Here is a 25,258-nt window from a genome sequence, read left to right as displayed (position 1 = left end):
GTATTTCTTGCAGGTGAAACAAATAGTTTAACTGCATTTTAGCAGACGTCAACGTTATTGTAGCCAATGTGTGTCCAAGCTACCCTCAGTCCATTCTCAGTCTGATTAAGCTGTTTACATGCATCTTAATAGTCTGATTTCGTGCTAAGCTAATAGTTTGATTTCTTAATCTGCATGTTAACGTACTGTGTGTGGCAACTTCTTCTTCTGGTGGTTTTCTGGCAGCCTTCACACTTTGTAACACCTGGCTGCCTGCAGTGTAACTACACAACCAGTAGTGTGTTTTAGGTTTAGTAGTGAAATTAGTGGAAAGAGACTAACAAAGGAAAACCAAAATAACCGGCATGGCAGTTTTAAGGTGGTTAGAAGCTCTAAATGTTGGTTTCAGTTGTTTTCGATTAATTTCCCAGCCCTACGCTGAAGTGCTAAAAACTGCAGTTCTTTAAGATTCCACTTGAGGCTGGCTGCAGAAACACTTGAAACCACACACACAACAAGACAAAACATGTTTACAGACTAGTTCAAGAAACATTTTTGATCAAAAAGCTCATTTCTCTATCAGCACATAGTGTACAGGGGCATTTTTTATATAACCCCTTAATATCATAGATCACTCGCCTCTTGACCTCATCCTAACTCATACAAAACTGAAAGAGTTCAGCACTTACATTATGCCCCCAGTTTTGAATCGGATTCAAAACTCTGTATCGGAAACAAATGAGTGACGACACAGAGACCACATCCACAGACTAGGGATGCTCTTCCATATGATTTTAGACTTACTCTAACCAGCTTTGAATATGAGCCAAAAGTACTTCTTTTATACTCTGATGATTACGCCCTCTGAAAGCTGACAGACTTTAACTTTGCACTTTGTCTACTTTGAGTGAATTTTAAATCTTCAACTGCTGCTTTTTCAACCCACTGGGTTGTTTTATTGCTCTTTCTCACTCTAAATCTGTCTTTGATTGTGTTTCATTGTATTTCACTCTGTATAGCACTTTGAATTGCCTCTCTTGAAATGTGAAATGTGCTCGACAAATAAAGCTGCCTTTACGTGCCCAAAAACTGAACCACAGCCATCATGAATTATCTGTATTATAATATAAAACACAATGCTGAGTCCTGGGCCACTCTCTGTCAGAGTGTTATTTGTATTTGGAGCATTCCTGAAACATCTACTTCATTTCTGCTCAAACACCCAGTCAGCCCCGCATGGATCTCCTCCCATTGTTTCAGTCGTCATCTCATGCGTGTCTGATGGAGCTGAAGCACTTCAGTATGGATCCATGCAGCTGTAAACATCAGCCCACTACAGACTTCTGCTTTACTCAGGCTCTGCTGGAGTAACCTGGATTTAAAGTTTTATCTTTAAATCTTTTTTTTAACTCAACTGATCATATCTCTGTAGCAAAGAGCCCTGCTGTTGACCCATCACTATGTTTTTCCCATCCATACGTCAGTTTGTGATTGTCATAGATACTTTACATGTTTGTGTGAGGGAGCCAATACCTCAGAGTGTGTGACAGGCACAGAACTGATGCCAGCGTTGACAGCAGTCCAGGATCGGGCGGTGAGCACACAGGCGAACAGTGGGTACAGATCTCCAGCTCCCAGTCTGCGGCTGTAGCGCTCCACACCGGACATGTCTCCATTTATCAGAGCCTGCCACAGCCTGCAGTAGTCCAACCTGAAGTCTGGCTGCAGGACCTGAAGAGGACAGGAGAAGAGAGGATGATTTGGTGTCTTTAGTACAGAATTGATCTACTGTAATCATAAATCATGTTCAGCTGTGAACAATTCTTTGTGTTTCTGTCAAATAACTCAAATATTCAAATGACTCCCATCGTGTATACTTTTTAGACAAAGAACCAGATCATAAAAGCTTTAACATGTTACAGCTGATTTTTACCTTTTAATCTGTTTTTGGACCGTGGAATAAACACTTACAACTAAGCGATGACACAGACTCCGGCTTTGGCTACTTATTTGCTCACTGCTGTTTTAAAATCTTGTGAAAATAACTGAGATTTGACAAAACGTTACTTCTCGAGGCTCCTTTCATAAGTAAACACTGAATATTTTCTAGATAATTTCAGGGCATTTCAACTGTGAATTGTACCCATGTATCTTACAGCCAGAGGTTTTCTGACAGACAACTTTAGGACTGAAAGTACTGCTCAGTTTGCCTGGGTTGAGCATGTATCAGGTGGAGGAATGCTCAGTAATGGAGGCTTTTCTCTAACATTACTACAGCTATACAACAACAAATACAGCACTAAAAACGCCTGATACAAACACCTGAGGTGAGCAGTAGAGAGTATAATGCCTGAAATACACCAGATACGTCTGCAGTGCATGACTGACAGACAGCTGGAATCACAGACTGAGGAGTTCCCACGCTTCCCTCTCCATTGATAAGTCTCTCTTCATTCACGTTGGGCTGTAAAATTTTAAACCTGTTGACTCCTGGTCTGGCTCCACTAATCATGTCCATTTGTTATTGTAGTCAAGCTTAATATGAACTGATTTTGACACAGTTTGTTGTATTTTGAAAGTCACTGGGTATTTTTAGGTAGTTTCTGGTCACGACTTCCTGTCTCTCTCAATCTTTCCTACACTGAATTTACGTGTCACAACTCTGTGTCCATCAAAAATAGGATGGCTGTATACTAGCTGCAACATGACGGAGCAGCCACGCAGATGTGCTGCAACAGAATGGATCCTGTGTAAGTTGACACATTTATTTAAATGAAACCTATTTGATCCGTTTGCCGTGACGGAACGGAGACGTACTGCAGACGCATCTGGTGTATTTTAGCCATAAAGCAATGAAACTCTGCTCAACAATATGACTCTGCCTGAAACCCTGAATGCATGAAATCCTTCAGAGGCGCACTTGGAGCACTTCTGTTTACATGTATGTTTTTTGATTTGTTTGTTATCAACTCTTCTGTGTATAACTAACGTAATAAAACAGATTGTTTCTGCTCTTGCTCTCCATACTAACGGCTCTTTCCTGCATACTCTGAAGCCTGCTAAAATCACTATCCTGGAAAACAACTGTTTCACACACAGAATCAAGACCACTGCTCAGTCCAAGATTTCAAACCTGGAATACAGCTTCATCATCTATCTGCATGTAAACAGTGATAAGCTGTGCAGTAATAAAACAAGCTAATTTGCTGTATTTGTTATTAGAGTTCTGACTTTGAACCCATTCGGTCCTCGACTAAACGCCCTTTACCGCTCTCTGAACCCCTGATGTACTTTAGGCACAAACACAATTTACATTAACATTGGACTCTGTGTGTGTGTGTGTGTGTGTGTGTGTGTGTGTGTGTGTGTGTGTGTGTGTGTGTGTGTGTGTGTGTGTGTGTGTGTGTGTGTGTGTGTGTGTGTGTGTACAAGGAGTAGATTAACATTATTTTCCTAAATGACAGCTGGAATCAAAGGTCATTAGGAGTAAATTGGTGCCGTTGTGGAGGGATAATTCCCCTCCATGAATACTCAGACCACGACAGGCCTGTGTGCATGTTTGTAGGAACCTGTGTGTTAACAATCAAAAACGCATGGGTCTGTGTGTGTGTGTGTGTGTGAAGCATTAGAGTGTGTGTGTATGGGTCTGTATGATTAAGGCAGTGATGTACCAATCCAGAGCGAGCATGTTGCACTCTGCTAAAAACAACATCAAATGAGTTGTTTATCAAAAAGCTTTTATCCCCCCGTAGCTGCACTAAAAGTGTGTGTGAAAGCGCGTGTGGAAGTGTGTGCGGCCTTCATTTTTTATGTGCGTCTTGACTGTTTGCTGCTCTACCTATTTACTCAAGGCCTCAGCCTGCAACATGAAAAATGGACTGCAATATTAGAACAAATGGTGTTTTCTTTATATTAGCGCCGCCTGGAGATTTTCCACCTGATAGAGGCCATGATCGAGCAGGACAATCTCCGTCTTCTTGCTCTTGGGGCACTTGCAGACCAACACGTTCCCTGGATGCGGGTCACAGTGAACGAAGCCGTGGACGAAGATCATTTCGCTGTACATCTTACCCAGGTTCTCTGAGATCTGTTGGAAAAACAAACAGAGGAGTGTAAATCACAACAGGATAAGAAATCAATCAGCTGGTGCAGAAATTTTAAGTTGTTCTTGTTTGTGGAAGTTTTATGCACAGTTGTCTGAAAATGACTCTAACTTTAAGGTCCCATATTATGCAAAAATCACTTTATCAAATCTTTCAGTGAAATTTGTGGGTCTTTGGCTTTCCTCCCAGCCCACAAAATGTGATATTTAATGACAAAACCTGTACTTAGTAGTGCTTGTGAACGTAAAATCCTGACCTAAAATGAGATCTTTGGATTTTGGGGATTTGCCGATGTCAACGATTCCCTTTTTTTACCAATCAGGAGCAAGTCTGATCTGATTGGTCCACCAGAGCAGATACCCCTGAACCTCCTCCCCGCCCAATCCTCTCCCCCGCTGCTGCTCCAGCAGCCATCAATGCCATCACTGCTTTGTTTTTGGCTGCAAACAGCCACAAAGTTCCATGCACAAGCTTCTTGGAAGAAGACAAGACTAAGTGGCTAGAGTTCATTTATCAAGGAAATGTGTCAGCTACACTCAGTAAAACTGTGCATGTGTGTGCTAGTCACTTCACGGTTAACGGTTTTTCCAACTTTGGACAGTACAACAGAGGGCTAGCGAATAGACTGGTCCTGAATCCAGGCGCATTACCAACCATCCACCAACAAACCTCGGACCCTGGAAATGTGAGTATTTTAAATGCTGTGTGCTGTGGAGCAGATGTAAGAGCTTTTCCTCACTGCCCCCCCTGACTCTGTGTTAGCTTCAGGATGCTAACTTTAGCTGCGGTTAGCCTGTTGTTTTAGCCTGTAATGTTACAGTAAACAAGTTTCGCTGTTTTCTAAACATTGCGCACTCAGAGCTCGTGGCGCTGCTCTCAGTGACGTGGAAGAGTGGGGCAGTATCAGCGATTGCTTATTGACATATGAAGGTCACGCCCACCAAATCAGAGCGTTCTGAACAGAGGGGCTATGAGAGCCTGGAAACAATGTTGCTGTGCTTGATTTATTGGCTTTTTGGACCAAAACATGTGACTACCATGTCATGAAGACATCATTGATCCATATTAAACTGCAGAAAAGGAGCAAAATATGGGACCTTTAAAATGAAATTCATCGTGCAAACAAGCAAAAAGCTCTCTGAAAGCTCCCTCAGTTTAAAAGCAGCAAATGAAACAGATACCTGCTGCTTTCAGAGTCAGAGTACAGAAAAAGCAGTCACCAACTACCACGCTGACTGTCTGTGATAACTCTGAGAGTGACGGTTGTGCACTTTTTTTCATTCAGACTGGCTGACGTCCGACCACTTCAAGTTCAACTAGTCTGTGCAAACAGATGTTGGAAAAACGTGAAATGGCACTAAGATTGCTGTGAACTGCTGGGTCTCCTCTCACCCCTGATATTACGCCTCCACCATGACGCACAGCGAGTCATCAAGATACCAAACCACCATATTCAAGGAAATAACCTCAGTGCTGTGCTGCTTTTTTGCACCAGGTTCCAACACAACAGTAAATCCTGAAGCATTCAGCTACGTAGAACAGAGTACAGACATAAACACACACACACACATCTATTTAGAAAGAAAACAGGCAACAAATTATCTCCGAGAGGAATTGGCAGACACTAATGGCTGTTAATTAGAGCTCCTGAGATTTTCCCTAGAGAGAAAGTGCAGCTCGCACAATCAGAAGTGAGAAACACTGCTACTAATTTCACCGTTTGACCCACAGCATCTCGTTTCTGTCTGCTGCACTGGATGTCTGAGCTGCCTCTGCTTCCTATCACGCCATGGACTGTTGTTTCTCTTTCATTTGAGGGTCAAATTTATCTTCAGGTGACATGTTATCTAAGATGACGTGGCACAGTGTTTGTTTACATTTTGTAGACCAGCGACCCATGCATCCCAAGTTTGAGCTAGCATGACGCCTGGAGGCAGGAAACCAGAGTGTCTGTCTGGAAGACGAATAAATGTGCTCCAACATTTCACCTGCACATTCTCATTATTTCAAAGTTTGCTCATTTACACCACGACTTACTCAAGTTTGGCTGTGATGTTACAAACTGTATGTTTAAGAATATCTGGGCTGTGGACTTAGTGACGCAGTGCTGAAACAAAATGAAATTACCAGTGTACCATGGGTTGAGTGTGATCCTACAAGAGTTCATTTCAGAGTGATGAAACTATCTTGTAATGTCAGAGCTTTGCAAAAATGTGTTTCCTTCAACAGAGCTCAAACCCATTTTATTAAAAAGCCATTACTCTGCGTCATCAGATTATTTTTTTGACAGGGTTATAACCTCATCAAGCCCCACACAGATACCACAATGTCCAGAATATAGTGCTGCTGCTGCATTTTCTAACAACAATGAGCTTCAGACTGAAGAGCTGAGAGACGTTTGTGACTTGATAAGCTTCAGGACTCACCTGCATGAGGCAGCATCACTCTGTCCTTACTCTACCTTTAGCAAAGCACCTGAACAATGATAACAACTCTCACATACAACTGAAAGCTTCACAGTTGCTATTATGAAGGGTCAAGTCTAAATGGCAATAATGTGTCAGACCTTAGTCATATAATTGAGGCAAAAAATAAAGTTTCTGGAAAATATGAACAGAAAATCTCTAAACTGAGCTCCGATGACCTAGAGCACAAAAGAAAGAAGTACCAAATAATCATTATGTCACTGTTAAATGCCATGTGTTAAGTCACATAAAGCGATAAACACAGAGTCTACTTTGGGAGATAATCCAGGACTCTTAATCAAAAGATAAGTGCATGGAGCAAACACTGTGATCTCCTCTCTCTATTTAATGAAGTTTTTTTAGCCTTAGCATGTTTCAAAGACAATTTCACATTTACTCAGTTTTAAATAATCTGTAATGAGCATTCATTTCTGTAATTACATGTTCCTTTTGACCCAGAGATAATTAAAAAAAAACAGTGGCACCACTGCGCTGCTGGATGGGACATCTTGCTTTAAACTACAGACAATTTAACTGACTAGTTCCTAAAATAGAGGGTATGCATTTACATCCTGCCCACTTCAGTCGGACTGAGTGGCAAAACAAGCCCCACTTAGCATTGTGGAGTGCAGCAGTAAACACGACGAGACCAGTTAAAATGTGGAATATGACATAAAATTATGGAGAGTTGGTCTCGACATTAATGTGTTAAAGCTACCAAAGAACCAGGGATCCACGAACATCGACATGTGGACAGAAATCATATCCTGACATTTATTTGTACCTGATTTCAGCGCCAGGAAATCACACAATGTAAAGCCTGAAAGCTTCAAAAGCCTCTACATGATTCAATTTACAGTATACAGTGTATTTATCCAAGTGTATACACATATTATCTATTTGTACTTTTGGTAGATGTTTGGTATTTAACATAGACTGTATTATTAATGAATGTTTAGTCTCTGCGACGGTAATTAAGTATAGTTAATATCAAATACTATATACAACACAGCTACAGCTGCTCGTGCTGTAGTTCTCCCCCATTTAGAAAACTGGGTTAGCCTCAGTTTGAGTTAAGTTTACCAATCATGTCGAACAAAACGTTCATAATCACACAAAGACAAAAATGATTCAGTTATGAAAAATATGATGAATAAAAAATGCTCCAGGTTTTGTAATTTGAGAAATAATTTAACCCAAAAATACAGCATAAAGTCATATTAACTGACACAAAAATGGTAATCGCAAATCCAGCTATAGTTGCCTGGATTGTTTCTGAAAATTGCAGAAATCCATCAGTTTCTCTTCTCTTTGCCTTTCAGTAGCCCGTCAAAAGATAGCTCTGGTTGCTTTTCAAACCTGTTAGTTCAATTAATCGAGCAACAGCTCTTCCCCATTTTTGATTTTGTTTTAGAGTTTAGACGGTATTTAAGCCAACGCTGCCACTCATCTCCCTCTGTCTGCCACTCAGTGGGCGTAACCGCAGAGACTTCCGCTTGCTGGGACATCATGTGCACACCCTCTTCACTACGTTAGTGAATAATTATCACAAGGTGTTAGTTTGTTTTCAAAACTTTTTTTTTTCAGGCAATGGTAACTATACTTGTAAAGAATACATTTGTATGAGTGCATTTTTCTGTATACCTGACATGTTGTATTTCCATTGTACATGTTTAAGAAATGTTTGTAAACAATAGACAGTGTTATAATTTAATGTAACATATTTCAAAGGGGTAGGATTAAACAAGTTGATACTTCTTCCTACTCCTTTTTGCTCATGTAAACTGAGGAACTAAATCCATGATTGTCTTGTTCTGTTTTCATTTTTTTTCTAATTACCATTTATTTGTATTACTCACTGTTTAACTTGTTATCTACATGAACGGAATAAAGTCATTCATTCATTCATTCATTCATTCATTCATTAAATGTGTCAAAGAGAATAAAACAACCAGCAAAGTACTTAAAACTTTGAGCAGCCACCTTTGAGCTAAGTAAAAAGGAGCAGCTAATCAAAATGAGCTAAGAAGGTAACCGCATCACAAAAACCAGTGGAAAACAATTTGGCTGGTTTGTGATCATCCAAAGGTTGGTGCATCTGGACCAGACCCATGAGAGTCATTGGGAACAATAGTTTCATAAACACATGACACAACCAGCTGAAACTGAGGGATAAATACTGTCTCACCAACCAGGAATCACTGGACATTAGTTAGTAATTGTTTTGTATACGCACTCCAGCGTATTTCTTTTTAATAAGTAACACTTTTCTCCTTTGAAATAATAAAACCTGTATCTGACAGAACAAACCCTCTGAAGCAGTCTCTACCTCTTAGTTATGGCTTCAGACCACATTTATTATCAGTGCAGCTTTAATCTAAGTAATAAATCTAAAAGTCAGATTATAAATGGCATTTCATTACTTTCATTTGATTCACAAGTCAAGATACTGGTAGCACTGGATTGATAGCCATATACATCAAAGAGAGAGTATTGTGCTTTTGTTTCTCAGCCTTAACTCTGTCTCTCTGTTCCTCCCATGGAGTCTTTACATCCTCAAAAATAATCTCTATTTTTCTCTCACTAATGTTTTGGAAACCCTAATTTCAGCCTCTGTGTAAAATGCCTTTTGTTCAGCTGCTGTCTCTTTAAGGCTCTCCAATCTACAAACTCCCTTCTCTCTGATTGGCCTGTTCTCTGGAAGCCTGTCAGGGGCAGAGCAATAGGCAGGCCTAGGTGTTTGAAGCCTGTGCCTCCAAGGTTTCGTGAAGCAATGACCTTATCCTTTTAGAAAGACCTGTGAAGGTCTTGTGCTACTATCGGAACAGACTGTTGTGATTAGTTTACAGAAAGACTCAAAGAAGAGCTTCTGTTACCAGCTTTTTAATACGTGACAACACTGTCATCATTGTTTGTATGACCAAAGGTCTACACAAGGACACAGACATCATCTTACACAGCCTTTGCCTGACAGCCAAGAAGACCCTGTCAATTTGTCTCTAACTTGACCTCCTCTCTCCTTCTTAGTCCTTTTTTAACAGTCCCAAAACTATTTTCTGAAACCGATTTTCTGCATCATAATTCATCGTCTCACTCGCAGGGTTGGATATTATGAGGTTATTTACCACCGGACATGTAAATTTGTCTTCAGAGATTCTTCCCCACCATTAATAAAGACAGAGCATATCTAGTCCTGCCAAAACTTACGGGGAAAACAATTCATCACTCTCCATTGACTTTGTACATGACACTGTCTCTTTGTCACCTTTTTTGTCTGCCAGCAACAACAGAAAAATGACCCAGAACAGAGTTTTTATGAGCCTCCAAATATGAAACCTCTACGAAAACAAGGGAGAAAACAAGCAGTGAGGTCTGAGTCATCAGCAGGAGGAATACTGTGAGATACTGACACTCACTTATTTGTCCAGAATATTGACTGTATATATACAGAGGCACATAGAGATGGAGGAAGCATTTTACACTCCTCTCATTAACAGCTGCTGATGGGTTAGTTACATCCTGTAAATCAGACTTGGTTTCTACCAAGTGCAAAAAGTCTCAAGAAAACCTGATGTTGTGAAGTGTTGTGTGTTGTAAAGTAAAAATGGCACAGCATATGACGTTTATGAACTGTTTTGTTACGTTATCAACCAAAGTAGGCCCTCTAGTGTCTGGAAGTGGTTATAGCAGTTGTCTGAGTTGTTAGGAACCTCACTGTAGTTACTGTATGAAGCAAGCCATGAGCCTGCATGCAATTTTTCTTTCATTTGTCTGTTAGTATTTTGACAAATGGAGTAGGGATGCACTGATCCCATCCTGGTATCAGGTAGAACTGAACAGCCCCTCAAAGCTGGATCTGGTATCAGAGGGAAAGGATCGGTCCAAACTTGACATTAAGGCTAAACTATGACTTAGTCTACAAGGTAAAAAAAAAAAGTACAATCAAATAGTCATTTTTGTAAATTCTGAAGCATTTAAATACATATTAAATAAATATTAACTTCAGTAATTCCATATGTACACATTTTTGTTTTTTACTCAGAACATTACCAATCTTATCCCACAGTGGAGTATGCAGGTTATTATTTGATACTGGTATCAGATTAGGATCCGTATCAGTTGATACCCAAAGCCCAGGTTTTGATATCGGGACCAGAGAAGCTGGATTGGTGCATCCCCAATTTGGAGTTCTCCGTATCGTTTACAAAAAAAATACTTTGATATGTTTCTGAGATGAAAGTTTAAATTCTGTTGTAAAGTCCAAGTTATACCGATGTGTGCCAACCGCTAGCATTACAAAGCAATTTCCTATATACATTAGAAACCAGCTAGCGCTATTTTGTTTATATCATTTTTTAGTAAATAAGGAGATGTGTACCATGTTGAATGTATTGAATAGGAATCTCTTGTGATAAAGTAAATTACATTTCTTTGTGTGTTCAGTTCTTCGGTGAAACCTCAAGCAGAAAATCCTAAATCAGAGTTTTCTTGGGGGAACTGTTATCTAACCTAAGCTAAGAAAGCTTCAGGAGACTAGTTAACAAAAGGTCTGGCAGTTCAAGCATAATGTAAAGAATCAATAAGGGAATCATTATGCATAAAGGCTAATGATGCCAATAGACTGAAACACTTATCCCTTCAGAAACCGATTTTCAATACCCATCCCTACACAGGTTTTGGCTTCACTTCTGGGGAGCTGTCTTCCATTGACAAACTATAGACACTGAAAAAAGGCTGCCTTATCATGACTACAAAAAAAATAAGAAGTTTCCTTGTACAGTTCCCTCTCTGGTTGGCACAGCCTGATAAAATAGTCCCTACTACACGGACAACTTGTGTTTTTAACATTTAACAGTCATTTTGTGAGCACTTTAGCAATTAGCAGCAGAAAGTCCCACAGATTTTTCCCCTCCAGCAGGCGTTGTTCACACAGAATGACTCAGCGCTCCATCTCTATAGTTTGTGTATATTGCTTTAAGATATCTAAGCCATTAAGCCATTGTGAGCAATAAGACTTAGAATTACATAATAAGATGTTTTGTATCCCTGAGATCCCATTTGTAAGATTTGCCATAAATTCATCTCATTAAGCAAATTCATTTCAATTTGCAGCAGACAGATAAACAAAGAGCCTGTGATTATATTGCATTAAACACAACGGAGATCACATTAGAAATATTTCCACCAGCTTAGACTAGAATGTCAGAGATTTTTAAGGCTCAGCTGAAACATTGCTTCCACTTTGTGAATGTGGTCTGTTCAAAGCGTGCAGGCGTATCTGAAATCATCCCTCTGTGGGGGAGAATGCAGAAAATTGGAGCAAAGCGTTGACTCATTCTGCTCACGTCAAGAGGCCAAGTTCAGAGGAAAGTCTATTTAGGCCCTCATCCATCTTATGATTACACACAAACACACAACATGCAACACTGTCACCCAGTAATACTCCCCACTCTGTCTTTATGTGTTTATTGTGTCTCACCAGCTGCCTTATAACACTCATTACAGTTTAATGTCCACATAGTCTCTTTTCTGTATTTTGTGTGTGTGTGTGTGTGTGTGTGTGTGTGTGTGTGTGTGTGTGTGTGTGTGTGTGTGTGTGTGTGTGTGTGTGTGTGTGTGTGTGTGTGTGTGTGTGTGTGTGTGCCTCTGAAAGGCATAATAATTTGTTTATAACTCCCCATGTATTTGTCATTGTCTTCCCTATCTCCTTTGTGTGTGGGTGTGTAGGTGTAAGTGTGTGTTATTGTGTGTGTAGTTCAAGTAATTTGCCAACACAGTGGGGGAGTACTGTTGACAGACATTGAATCTGTTGTGTGGTTGTTCTGCTGCAGATGCAGACTTTAATGGTAAACACACTGTATTTCTATAAATCAGGTGCATAAAGTTAGGCCCGGCCCGGGTCTATTTTCTTTACAGCCCCTGGCTTTCATCTCACAATGTTTTCATTGTGGCACTGAAATTAATCATGTCCCAAAAGATGTGAACATTTACATTTTTGTCAAGGTCACAGACCAAACCAAAGTATAGTGTTGTGGCCAAGTGCCAAACCTACAGGAACCAGGCGTCCGTTCAGTTTGTCCTGAGATGATAGTAGTGAGAGTTTAAAAGTGTTTTATTTAAGAAACCAGCTACACAGGACAATCTGGCCTGAAAATGATGTTAGGGAAAGGTTACCCAAAGGTGGGTTACCTGGAAGCCACAGAGGAGATTCGGCATAACTTAATCCAACATGTGTCAGCCTGATAAGCATGTTTACAGGAAGTTTCATTTTAATAGTGAAGTGGAATCACTCATAGTTTGGAGCCAAAACAGAAAGCACGATGACATCACTGAGGGTCTGTGAAAAAGTATAAGAGAGAGCTTGAGGAGAGTTAGTTCGTCTGTCTGAGAGATGTTAAGAGCTGTGTTGTTTGTTAAACTTATAAAAAAAAAACCTCAAAAGCTGTCAAGTTGATTTTGTCCTCTCATTGTTCTTATATCTGTGTTTGCATCTGGGACATTAAGTAACATCTCATTAACCACATTTGGACTGTGCATAGGCTACTGGTATAAAGCTTAAGCCCTGTACATTCTGCAGAAACGTATCAACTCTTACAGGAAAGATTAAAAGGTACTGATAAAAAATAGTTCTGAATGCAGGATCAAAGATATTTGGATCTAAAAATGTTGTTTGCAGGTCAAAATAGTCTGAGTATGAAAAACTAACCTGATAAGATCCAGATCATGACATTAAAAAATCCTGACATATTTTCCCCATATCCCCCCCTGATGGGGAACATTTTTTCTTGAAAAGAAGCAGAGTTTGCTGAAGTTAGACAGCACGTAACACTGCAGAAAACTGACCAATTATCATCTGGTATCAAGAGACACCTGAGGGACAGGTGAGGTTTGATTTCATCAGTCTGTAACAATGGAACATGGATGCTTGAGCACACTGAGAGACTGATTTTTACAGAATCACTAAAAGACATAATTTAAAACAGAGCATTCAGATGTCAATGACAAATAAAGTTCAATCTATCTATAAATGCCATTTAACATGATCAATCATGACTAAATGTTAAAATGCAGTGATAAACTGTGATTGATAAACAGTCTTTTGGTCCTTTTGGATGGACCTGAAGCAGCTCAGAAGACATCTGTGTCTGCTAAAAAAGCCATGAAGAGCAATGAGCTGTTAGTTTTGGGGAGAGGGAGACCTCCACGTGTCGTCTCGCTCCCCTTCGATTTCTTGAAATGGATCAATAACGAAAGAATCTTTAACCAAAAACCAAAAACAAGCTGAGCTCAGAGAGAGGACAGAGCTAATGTTAGCAGCAGCTCCGCCTGCAGCTCGTCCTGATGTCCGTTTGAAAGCACAACTGAGAAACTTCAGCTCGTTATGAAACTCACTCACTTTGTGTTTCTGCCAGATTTAATGCTTTAGTTTTATTTTAAGAGAGGAGAGGAGGAGACCTCCGCTCATTAATAACTCTACAGCTCTAAGAAGTCACACACACACACTTTTCCTTACCAAGTGAGTGAATGAAGTGAGAAATAGTGAGCATAGTTAAAAACCCTCTTGGACACTTCCTGCTGTCCTGCTGGATAATGACGTCAAAACTGTGGCACATTTATCAAATGCAGCTTAACTTTGGTTTACTAATTTAAAACAAAGCAGATTTACACTAATTGAGATGATGAATAATCATCTATAACATACATAATAAGGAATATGCTCCATAACTCGACTCATCCATTAAGACTGAAGTATCATGTCTGTTTCACACAGGAAAAGGAAACATCACCCAGAACTAATTATTTAAAAAGAGCATTAATTTGGTAGAAAATGCTGCAAATTATTTGCTTTTGGGTTTTTTTCTGAGTTTTATTAAACATATTGTATTTCTGATGGCTGGTCTCACTCCTCTTGTCTGTTCATTGTTTTTTTGGGGGGTTGTTTTTTGAGTGAGTGAGTAACCATCAGTCCCATAGTCTTTAAGGCATTGTGGGATACAATGAGACTGCAACTCAGAGCTAGACAAATCTTACTCATGATTCAGACAATACTACTGTGTACTGGGCTAAACAGAGACCTGTGGATGATTTGGGGCAACTTAAATGCATCAAGACTCATGACACACTTGGAATTAAAACATGTCTTTGGCACACTGCTCCTGTTTTTTACTTTTAAGGTCCCATATTATGCAAAAATCACTTTAAGTCTTTTAGTGAAATTTATGGGTCTTTGGCTTTCCTCTTTCCTCAAGTCTGACCTGATTGGTCCACCGGAGCAGATACCCCCGAAATCACTCCCGCAGTGGGGAGGAGAATGCTGAAGTTGAAGAGCCATCACTGCTTTGTTTTTGGCTGGAAACAGCCACATAGTTGCATGCACAAGCTTCCCATCTTAGAAGACAAGACTAAGTGTCTAGAGTTCAATTATCAAGGAAATGTGCCAGCTACACTCAGTAAAACTGTGCATGTGTGCTAGTCACTTCACGGCTGACTGCCTTTCCAACTTTGGACAGAACAACAGAGGGCTAGCGAATAGACTGGTCCTGAATCCAGGCGCATTACCAACCATCCACCAACAAACCTGGGACCCTGGAAATGTGAGTATTTTAAATGCTGTGTGCTGTGGAGCAGATGTAAGAGCTTTTCCTCAGTGTCCCCCCTGTCTCTGTGTTAGCTTCAGGATGCTAACTTTAGCTGCGGTTAGCCTGTTGTTTCAGCCTGTAATGTTACGGTAAATGAGAGTCGCTGTTTTCTAAACATTGTGAACTCAGATCTCGGTAGTCATGGTTTTGTGGCGCCGCTCTCAGTGATGCGAAGAGCAGGGCTGTATCAGCGGTGGCTCATTTACATATGAAGGTCACACCCACTAAATCAGACCTGAACAGAGGGGCTATGAGAGCCTGGAAACAATGCTGCTGTGCTTGATCTAATGGCTTTTTGGACCAAAACATGTTACTACAATTTCATGAAGACATCAATGATCCGTATTAAACTGCAGAAAAGGAGCATAATATGGGACCTTTAACCTGTGGATTCTGAAGCAGAGGAGAACACATTATGATGGATCAGAGCTGTGAGTGCTCCTCTAGTGTGATGATATTAAAAAGTCAGAGGTCTGATAATCTACAATGAGACCAAAGAGGTATCGGAGAGGAGAGCTCTTTGTTGTTATTGGACAGAGTGATGTATTCTGAGTTTATAAAGATCCATTAAGGTTCATTTTTGGTCTTAAAACCTAAAACTGAGGACTCACTTTGGAAAAATGTAATCTGATAAGACTCAAATACTTCTTTAATGTGTTTAAAATAAACATCTGATGGTGTGGATGGTTACTCAGGGAGAATTCTCAGTCGGACATTATGTTTAGAGGTGTACTTTAAGACTAACTGCAACGTTTAGACCAATATTAAACTAATTTCAAATGATATTTATCCTGATGGCTTACATCTTGATAATACAGACTTATTTTGAAGGCACAGCTTTCATTAAGATAATTCAAACCTTGTTCCTCCTCTGATGTGTGTATGGTAATCAAAGCTCCATCACCACTACAACCTTTTTACTCAAACACTGAATCCATCAGCAGCTGATACTCAGGTCCCAGTGTGTGATGTGACGAGAGGCAGGATGTGCAAACCAAGCTGCAACCTTTAAAAATGACGCCAAGATGAAAGTAAATAAAGTACACAAGTAATAAGCAAAAAGTGTGCAAGTGTGCAAAAATAGATAAAATCTATTTTTCGGCCTTTTTCACCTCAGCCCCACCCTGGGTTGGTCAGAAGTTAGGCTGAGTCAGCATTTCTAACATGACATGTGGGATGGTCGGGCTTCAAATGGTCGCTTAAACTCTGATGGTTTGTCTCACTGAGGTTATATCAGTGTTTTCTGCAGTGGGTGCGATAACAGCAGGATCTTCTCTTTCTCTCTCTCTCTCTCTCTCTCTCACACTCTCTCTCACACTCTCTCTCACTCTCTCTCTCTCACTCTCTCTCTCTCTCTCTCTCTCTCTCTCTCTCTCTCTCTCTCTCTCTCTCTCTCTCTCTCTCTCTCACACACACACACACACACACACGTTCTATTCTCCTGGCTCTGACATGTGCGCTGACACCAGTTTCATCTCCATTACACCTCGATTACTACCTCTGTCCCAAACTGAACCCTTTGCCCCACTATAACACTTCTGTGCATCGGACACTGACAGCAAGGCGTCACAGTCTCCTCAGACAGCTGGCAGAGCAGCCGCCTTACCTCATTGACGTTGATGCTGTGCTTCTTCATGTAGTCTTTGTCGTTCACCTGACCCCCCTCAGCAAACTCCATGGTCAGAATCCTGTTTGTGGACAGATCCCAGTAGATCGTGGGAACCTGAAGAGAGGAAGGAGGTCAAAACAATTATAGCATGTTTGTCTGAAAGTGAAAGTTTTTGAGAAAGAACTGATCGGTTTACAGACAGATTCAGGGATTTCTACAACATATGAACATGTAGAGGTTTGAAAACCTGCAAAGGTTTAATCTGAACATCCAGCATTTTCATTTAAAATCTGTGTTTGAAATATGGAAATGCAGAATACACCCTCTTTAAAATGTGATGCACAGGGTGGGCTTTCAGCATTACAGTAAAAAGCAAAATTAGGATTTGACCTTCAGTCTATTTGAAGAGTGGAATGATTTGAATTGTTGAACAGCTCAAAAAAACTTAACTCTGTCTAGAGGTTACATTTATTTCATTTAAGACAGATTAGTAACAAACAACTAAACTTTCCACATGGAATATAACCAACAGATAGAAGAAAGTCAGCCCAGCCCCATGATGAGCAGCTTTATTCTTAACATTACAGAGAATGTAAATGTGGTGACTGTGCTTTAAATCAGAGCCTGTCAGATAACCTGAGTCCTCCCTCATATCTCACCACAGTTAAAGCAAGCTCCACACAATCTTCCTTTCTCTGGGACCCTGATTAGTTTTTATCCACAACTCTCAGATTATATAACTCTGTGTGTGTGTGAGAGAGTGTGTGTTTGTGTGATAGCATCCGGATTATTACGCATTCAAGTTTCCCTTTCTGTATACAACAAAGGCTTTTCCATATTTAGCTCAGTACTTTGTCATCTCTCGTGGCGTCACTGTTGTTGACTATTGTTGGTTGTGTCTATATCTAAAGGAGAGAAAGTCACAAGTATGACATTTCAATCACTTGGCTTTCTCAAAACATGGCATGTCAGATATTAATTATATCTCTATTAATCAAAACTTTTCAAAAGATGAAAGGAGGCTAATAAGATTTCTACGAGGCCTTTAGAAGTCAGCTTGTTGAGTCAGGATGAGCCGACCTCTGAGGAATCAGTCAGCAGTGTTTATTACACAACAGCTATCAGAGAGGAGATTCTTTCAAGGAGCTCATGACTAACAGAGTATTTTCAGTGTTTTTAAAAGTAGAACTTCATTTTTTTTTATCAAAAACAGAGATAAATATGACTGATAGGGATACAAATTTTTGATTAACCCAGTAGAAACCTAGCTGCAAAAATCCCCAGGAGGAAATGTGCTCAATCTGAGTGTGCCACAAAAAAGCTTGTCTCTGCCTGCTAACAGGCTCAGTTTTAGTTACTACATGTCTGACTACAATACAGAGAGATCAACCTCATTCTGATAGAGTTTGATGTTTTTTTAAGTGTCAGGGTTAAATAGCAGTCAGACAGATAAAAAAATAGATACCATATTTAAAAATACACCTGTCCAGTACTGCCATGAGTGGCTACTTTTCTGCTGTTTTAAAGCCTTTTTCTGAACTATTTTTTAACAACTCATTTTTACATTTTTAACACTTTTTAACACTTTTCAACACGTAAACATTTTACAGCTGATCTTTAAATTGCCGTAACTCTACTACCAGAAAATTCAAAAGGCTCCTTCAAGGAGAAAAGACAAGCTGTACAGTGATATCTGGGGTATTTCAGTACTGCATAGGAATCCAGGTGCAACAACATTAACATGTTAACATGCCATGCCCCTCCAGCATGTGCGCAAGAGCCAGACACAGTGGGAGCACGCACACTAAGGCTGAGCCACAGACCGTTAAAAAAAATGGATGTCATCTTGCTCAGTCGAAGTGAGGTCGCCACAAAAAATGCTCCCCCTGGTGACTGGCTGCAGTATAGGTCAAAAAATCCATCTCCCCAACAGAACCAGAAAAGTTCTGAAAAGTTTTGTTTTCATAAGTTATACGAGGTTAAATACCAAGGCTTTACATTACGTTTAACGATGATTGACAGATGCCGTTCTTGTGTATTTTTGGGGGGGATTGTAAAATATGTCGGGAGGTAGAGTCAAGAAGTGATTAGACTCCCGAAAGAAAAAAATTATTATTATTTTTGTCACCCGGCTCCACTCAGATTCTCCCAGAATCCCTCACAGTCTTTCCTGCGCAGACTCTAGCTGCACAACTGCTACAGTGGCTGCGCCTGTGAAAGGGGAATTTTTGAAACGGTACAATGGTAAATGGCGGGGCCACACTGTCCACTCTGAATACAGTCTATGGACTGAGCAGACGTGCAGTGGCTCCTCCTTTTTGCCTTTTTTGTAGCTTGAATAATCTTTTGCCAGAGAAGTGAATCAATGTAAAGTAATGTTAGAGATATTTCTAGAACAAGCACAATGGGTTTTGTAAAGATAGTCCGCCTTGGAAAGAGAACAAAGGCGAAGCAAACTTTAAGCAATGGATTACAATGGCATTAAACTACAACTGTTTCAATTTTTACAGCAGCTCATGAAATCATAAGGCATGTGAAGAAGGGCGTGAAATAAACAATAAATTGGACTATCAGAAGATCGTAGCTTGGACCTCAATAAGTAACCCTTCTTCAATATGTACGATTTTTGCGATTTTTAGTTTGCTTTTTTCACACCAGACCATGTGATAGAGTTAAATGATGACGTCTACAGACTGTATCAGGAGCCAAATTTTTCCAAAAAATGCACATCACGTGAGTCAGAGAGAAACATTTCACCCTCTACTGGAGAAAAGTGGTAACTTTTTACTAATCCAGTTTATAAACAAAGACTGAAATGAAAAATTTGATTTTTTTTATTCGTATCGTATAACCTTGCGATATGAATATTGCACATGCCCATATTGGGATGACGATACTGAAACAATACACTGCTCAGCCTTAGTCGATGAGCTGTTGCGGCTGAACACCTGAGCAGCTCACTGCTCCCTCACTTCTGTTTATGTGTCTTAGCTCACCTGCTGATCAGACCAGGTGATCTGGTTGGCATCTACTTTATGTGTGGAGGGACTGTTTAGGTATAATACATGGCATTAGAGGAAGAAGGGATGTGACTCCAGTTATTAATGAAATAAAGATCTAAAACATGTATGTGGCATTTACAAAGTGTTACCATCTCTTCTGCCCAGTTTCATGTCTCCATCATAAACCACTTTGCACAATTCAAAAGTTCAGAACAAAAAGAAGCAAATCACAAAAATAAGTCAAACTGGAGAAGTTTTAGACCTCTGGGATTGAACATGGAACAAAGACAAGCTGCAGGAAAGAGAAGTCTAATTCACATCCAGCAGAGCTAATAAAAGTTCTCACACAGGCGAATTAAGAAAAAGGACACCAGGAAATTAAACGATAATTGGCGTGAAGTCCAACTCTGTCGGGTAAAGAGGAATGATTTCAGTGTTCTGCTGACCCTCGTGTGTCAGAAGAGACAACAGAGAAGGAGTCAGATAATCTGAACTCCGTTAACTGTGCTGAGAGGAGTTTATATTCCTGAGTCTTTAAACCAGACAGGCTTTTTGTTTTTATGTGTACACGTTTCAGTAACATGGGTCAGCTATGACAATGAAGATATGATTTGGAGTGTGTACCTTGAGGAAAGGGAAGTGGGACAGCATCTTGGCGACCCGCTCAGCGTTGTGTCCCTCATTGAGGAAGTCAAGCTCCAGCGGCATGTTCTTCTTGGCCTCCTCCACCAGCCACATGAAGGCGAAGTCCGGGAAGAGCCAGTGGACGGCTCGCAGTAACACCTTCAGATTACAAATCACAATCAGCCTCTCTGTCATGTACAATAAAACAGGTCTGTGTGTACACGGCGGTGTCCTGTCAGAGATTGACACTGTACGCCAGGATAAATTAGGAGGAGGGAAAGTGACAGGACTTTAAACTGAAAGCTCATTACTCTGAGAGTCTGAGGAGAGGAAACTGCTGCTAAACAGCCTGATATTCAGAGGATTAAAACATCAGCTCTGTGAACTTTGCCAAACTGCTACAGAGAATATTTCCTGCTTAAACTCAAATTTGAGAGTCCATAAAGGTTATTAAAAAATACAAAACCAGTAGTCTTAAAATTATTTTATAATATGCCTCAAAAAGAAATACAAAGCACATTTACCTGTAAAAACCTCTCTGTAACTACAGTGTTATTTATAGGTGGAACAGTATTTTGTTCCTAAGAATTTTTCTCTCTTTTTTGTACAAATATTTTCACTTCAATTTTTAAAATTATCATTTCTTTAAGGGTTGAGTTTGTGGAAACTCAGGAAATAATTTCCAAAGGGGAAAATGTATCCATGCTATAAATGTGCTAAACCTAAGTGTTTATTGACTTTCCTTTCAGCTGCGACCAATCCCAGATAAGAAAACTTAGGTGAAGCCAGACTCTTCATATTCTGAGAACAAATGTCTTCTTCAGTTTTGTTGGCGATTGAGGCGCTTCAGCCTCTGGGTCATGAGCCAAACACGCCTCCACTTTGTGTCACTTTACAGGAGTTTAACTGAAACAAACTCACCTCCATCACCACAATGTCCTTGGAGCTCTGTCTCTGGACTTTGGGGTGTTGGACCTTGACGGCCACCGTCCTCCCATCATGCAACACTGCCTTGTGGACCTGAGCTAAGGAGGCTGCACCCTGAGGCTTCTCCTCAAAGGAGACAAATAACTCTGACAGCTGCAGCAGAGACACAGAGAAGGAGGGAGGAGGGGAGCAGAGGAGCAGAGGGCAAACGAGGGATGGAGAATGATAAATAAGACGGGAGGAAAATGGGTGTGAAGCTGAAAGTGGGAGAGAAGTGGAGTCATCAATCTGATCAACTCTGTTTACAAGCTATTATTAGATACTGTACAAAAGAAGGAGGCTAAACACGAGAGATGTTCCCACAGAGTGATTCATTCTCCATTTCTGCTCAGCAGAGGTCTGAAGCTCTTTACATTCACATGGACCAGTACTTACCAAGGTGATTGTGGTTAATCAAAACCAACATGATGGGAGGGGAAAAAGCATTTTGTTAACTGAAATAAAAATACAAACAGGCCTTTATAAAAAATGATTAGAAAATGTAGTCTAGTGCAATTCTAAAAATAACAAAAGAAATAAGGTTAAGGAAAAATGTCTTTAGATTTCATCATTTTTAATCTAACTCAAACATAAACTCACTATTTTGTTAATTTAATATTCACCTAGTGGCCAGAGGTTTTTATGAGGATGCTTGTTCATCTGTCCTCTGTGAATATATTTTTAAAATTGTATGATGTTTAGGGTTTTTATACACAATGCATGTTTTTTTTATTCCTGTCCCTTACAAGTTCTCCATATGACAAAAAAGACCAAAACCAATTCAGAAACTAATAAAAACTAAAGCAAAACTAAGCATTTTCAAGAAAAAAAAAACTCAACTAATCTAGAAAACCTACTTTAAAAAATAGTTAAAACTAATCTGACATTGAAAATAAAGAGTTAAAATATCATAAAATTAAATTGTGAACCACCAATATTTTAAAGTGTGCACACCAAAAATTTCACAAAAACTTTTCCCAGGTTGTCATTAGGAAGTGATATGTAAAATAACTGAATTGAACAAAATGTGGAAGAAATGAAGCTCTGTGGATACTTTCTTCATGCACTGTATTTTAATCATAATTGGTGCACACAGAGAGAAGTTGTGTAGCCAGAAGTCAATGAAATCTTTAAGAAAAACATGGATAAAGACAAATGTATGTTTCTACTGATGAAGAAAAAAACTTTTCAGAGAAAAGTGGACTTGACAGACAGCCAAATTATATCTTCATATGAAACATTTTTTTGAGGTGTGTTTCTTTTTTAAAGTATGACCACAGCATCTTTGGAATGAAAAGGGAGATAGAGTTTTTGACCTATACTGCAACCAGTCACCAGGGGGGGGGGGTTTGTGCAGTTTTTGTGGCAACCTCACTTTGAACAGAGGAAATGACATCCTTTTTTTCCTTTTTAACATTATATGATCTTAACATGTGAGTGGGACTATTTCATATCCATTTAAAAGTCCTCCTGCTTTTAAGGTTCATGAGATAAAAGTTCAAAAGTTATAGTTGCTCTAGGTGATGGACCCACCCCACCCCAAAAGAAGAAAAAAAAGTTTAGATTGTTATACGCAGTGACAACAGAATGGCAGTCAGCATCCTTATAGAGAAAGAATGGAGTAAACCACCTTTAAGGCAACTCTGTTAAAATAAACTGATTTAAAGTTTCAGAAGTGGGACATCAACATCTGCTATAAAAACCAAAACCCCATCAAGATGTTTTTGTGAGGCTGAGATGTATTTCTTTAACTCTGAAATGCTGTTATCATTGCCCCCTTCATAGCTCAGTTGGAAACATAATATTTGTGCGATCCAGCGTACTGTGCATCATCATTTAAACCAGTATATTTACGGTAATGAATTTCTAATTTTTCCCAGAAAGAGGTCACAGAGTTTGAAAGTTAATACTGAGGCGTTCTCTCTCGTACTCGACAACACTGTCTGTTTCTTCTTAAAACTAATAACCGTGAGAGGAGCTGCAAAAACAATCATCTGGAGAGCAACAGTGTGCTTAATTCAGGAGGACGAGAGTAATTACAAAAGACAGACTGATGATTCTTTTTTTTTCTATAGGAGTAATTTCCTCCTTTTAAAATATTCAAAAACAATACAGGGAGATTGTTTTTAAATCAACCCGTGACTGTTTGCAGGACGGCAGCAGCGTGAAGATCACTAGGAGTCAGCCAAAGACTTTATCCAGACAATCTGCTGTGTATGATGAGAGCAGTATTTCTCATTAGATGAATATATGGAACTAAACTCAGGGTTTGATGCTGCTACAGTAGAAACAGCTGCCTTTGATAAACTCTGCCCACCTCCAAATCTCTTATCACAGCGCTGAGCTATTAGCATCAAGGGAGCCCTCTGAGCAGAGGTGGTCCCTCATTAGCTTCCACTCATCTCTGTGGACACACAGGACACACACACACAGAAAGGAGTGTGTGGGTTTGAAGGTTAAACAGGCCTCCTGAGGGACCGGGAGTCATTAGGACTGACTTATTGTGTGCTTTGGAGCCTCCACATTTACCCTGAGGCCGCTCTGTAGTACAGAAACAAAGCTGTCCGCTGAGCGAGGAACGACAGCGCGCAGAGAGAGGAACAGCTTTAAAACGCTGCATCGCATTAATGTGTTTGCTGTTATTCCCAGATACAATGATGCTGTGTTAGCTTTCAGAGGGATGAAGAGCAGGATGATTAGAAAACACTCAGACTACAGCAGGAGCAGATACGGCTGCTATAGGTGGTTATTACACATCACTTAATGGATTAACTGTTCGGTCTGTAACATATGTATAAAGTCACAGTCATAATCCATCACTGCTCCCAGAACTTAAAGACTCTTCAGTAAAAAAAATTAAAAAAAAATTAAAAAGTAGGATATATTTACATTTCAGAAGCTCAAAACCAGCACATCTGTGAATCTGCTGCTCCAGGAAGTGGCTCAAGTTATAAGCAAATAGTGAAAATAGTTGTTGGTAGTTTATTTTCTCCTCACTTATAAATTGTTTAATCAAAATATCATTTTAAGTAATCACAACTCAAGCCATGGTCATTTTGGTCATCTCAAACCAAAGATTTTTTTGCTGAACGGCACAAAAAATGTTGTTTTTTGTTGCAGAAACAAAATATAATTTCTGTCTGAAAAGGAAATATAAAACCATGTTCACTGCTATGGGAGATATTTGGAGACTGCGGTTGAACCGGGGTGAGTTTGAGGTTTCAGAGCTGTAAGAAGGTCCTGTTCTCAGTTTTCATTTGTCTAATTTTGAAGCACTCACAGACTAAACTGTTTTAACCTTGGAGGCTTTTAGGAAGTCTGTCCAGTGAAACACAAAAGATGGATTCTTATTCATGTGCGAAAAGGCAAAGCAACAATCTTAAAATGTCAGTGAATTATTTTTCTTTTAGACTTCTTATGCTTCTCTTTGAGTTTTCAGACTCTAAAGATTATGTTCCCCAATAGGTTAGAGCTGCAATCTGTTTAATTCTCTTTAGCAATTAATCATTACAAGCTAATGTAAACTGAAGTAGAAGCTCATTCTTTTTCACAAAACCAATTCAACCTTTATCTTTTGCCAGAATCTATCAGGTCCTTGCATCAAGTGCTCAGATCATAAATAACAGCAGATTTGAGAAATACTGTCAAAGTGGCCTGTTTTCACTCTATGTCTCTATAACCAGTTTAATATGTGATGATTTAAATCAAGATGTAACATTTAGTCTGTTTAAAATGCCAAGAAAGGGGATGTTACATTTAACTGTTGTTTGACCACATGGGATGAGAAGTTTTAGACGTGTGATTGTGCAAAAAGTTATGTGCTTGTAACTCCACTTCTCATCTAACATGAAAATTCATAATTTTTCACAGT

At 39.6% G+C, this 25,258-nt stretch overlaps 1 protein-coding gene across 1 annotated transcript in view; it reads right to left on the bottom strand.

The window, feature by feature from the left end:
• adck1 (aarF domain containing kinase 1) overlaps window positions 1–25,258 on the bottom strand; it is an 83,340-nt gene that overhangs the window by 21,924 nt on the left and 36,158 nt on the right. Inside the window, exons 5-9 of the mRNA XM_074692521.1 lie at window positions 21,343–21,501; window positions 20,422–20,580; window positions 16,793–16,909; window positions 3,917–4,066; window positions 1,513–1,710 (exon numbers count right to left, since the gene is read on the bottom strand). Coding sequence (XP_074548622.1) covers window positions 1,513–1,710; window positions 3,917–4,066; window positions 16,793–16,909; window positions 20,422–20,580; window positions 21,343–21,501 — 783 coding nt within the window. The remainder of the gene's footprint in view (window positions 1–1,512; window positions 1,711–3,916; window positions 4,067–16,792; window positions 16,910–20,421; window positions 20,581–21,342; window positions 21,502–25,258) is intronic.

Source organism: Halichoeres trimaculatus, unplaced genomic scaffold (assembly GCF_033239565.1).
Source record: "Halichoeres trimaculatus isolate MK-OKI-2021-1 unplaced genomic scaffold, fHalTri1.1 fHalTri1_scaffold_17, whole genome shotgun sequence".
NCBI lineage: Eukaryota > Metazoa > Chordata > Actinopteri > Labriformes > Labridae > Halichoeres > Halichoeres trimaculatus.
Note: the sequence above shows the minus strand (reverse complement) of the source record. Positions and strands in the feature narration are given on the sequence as shown.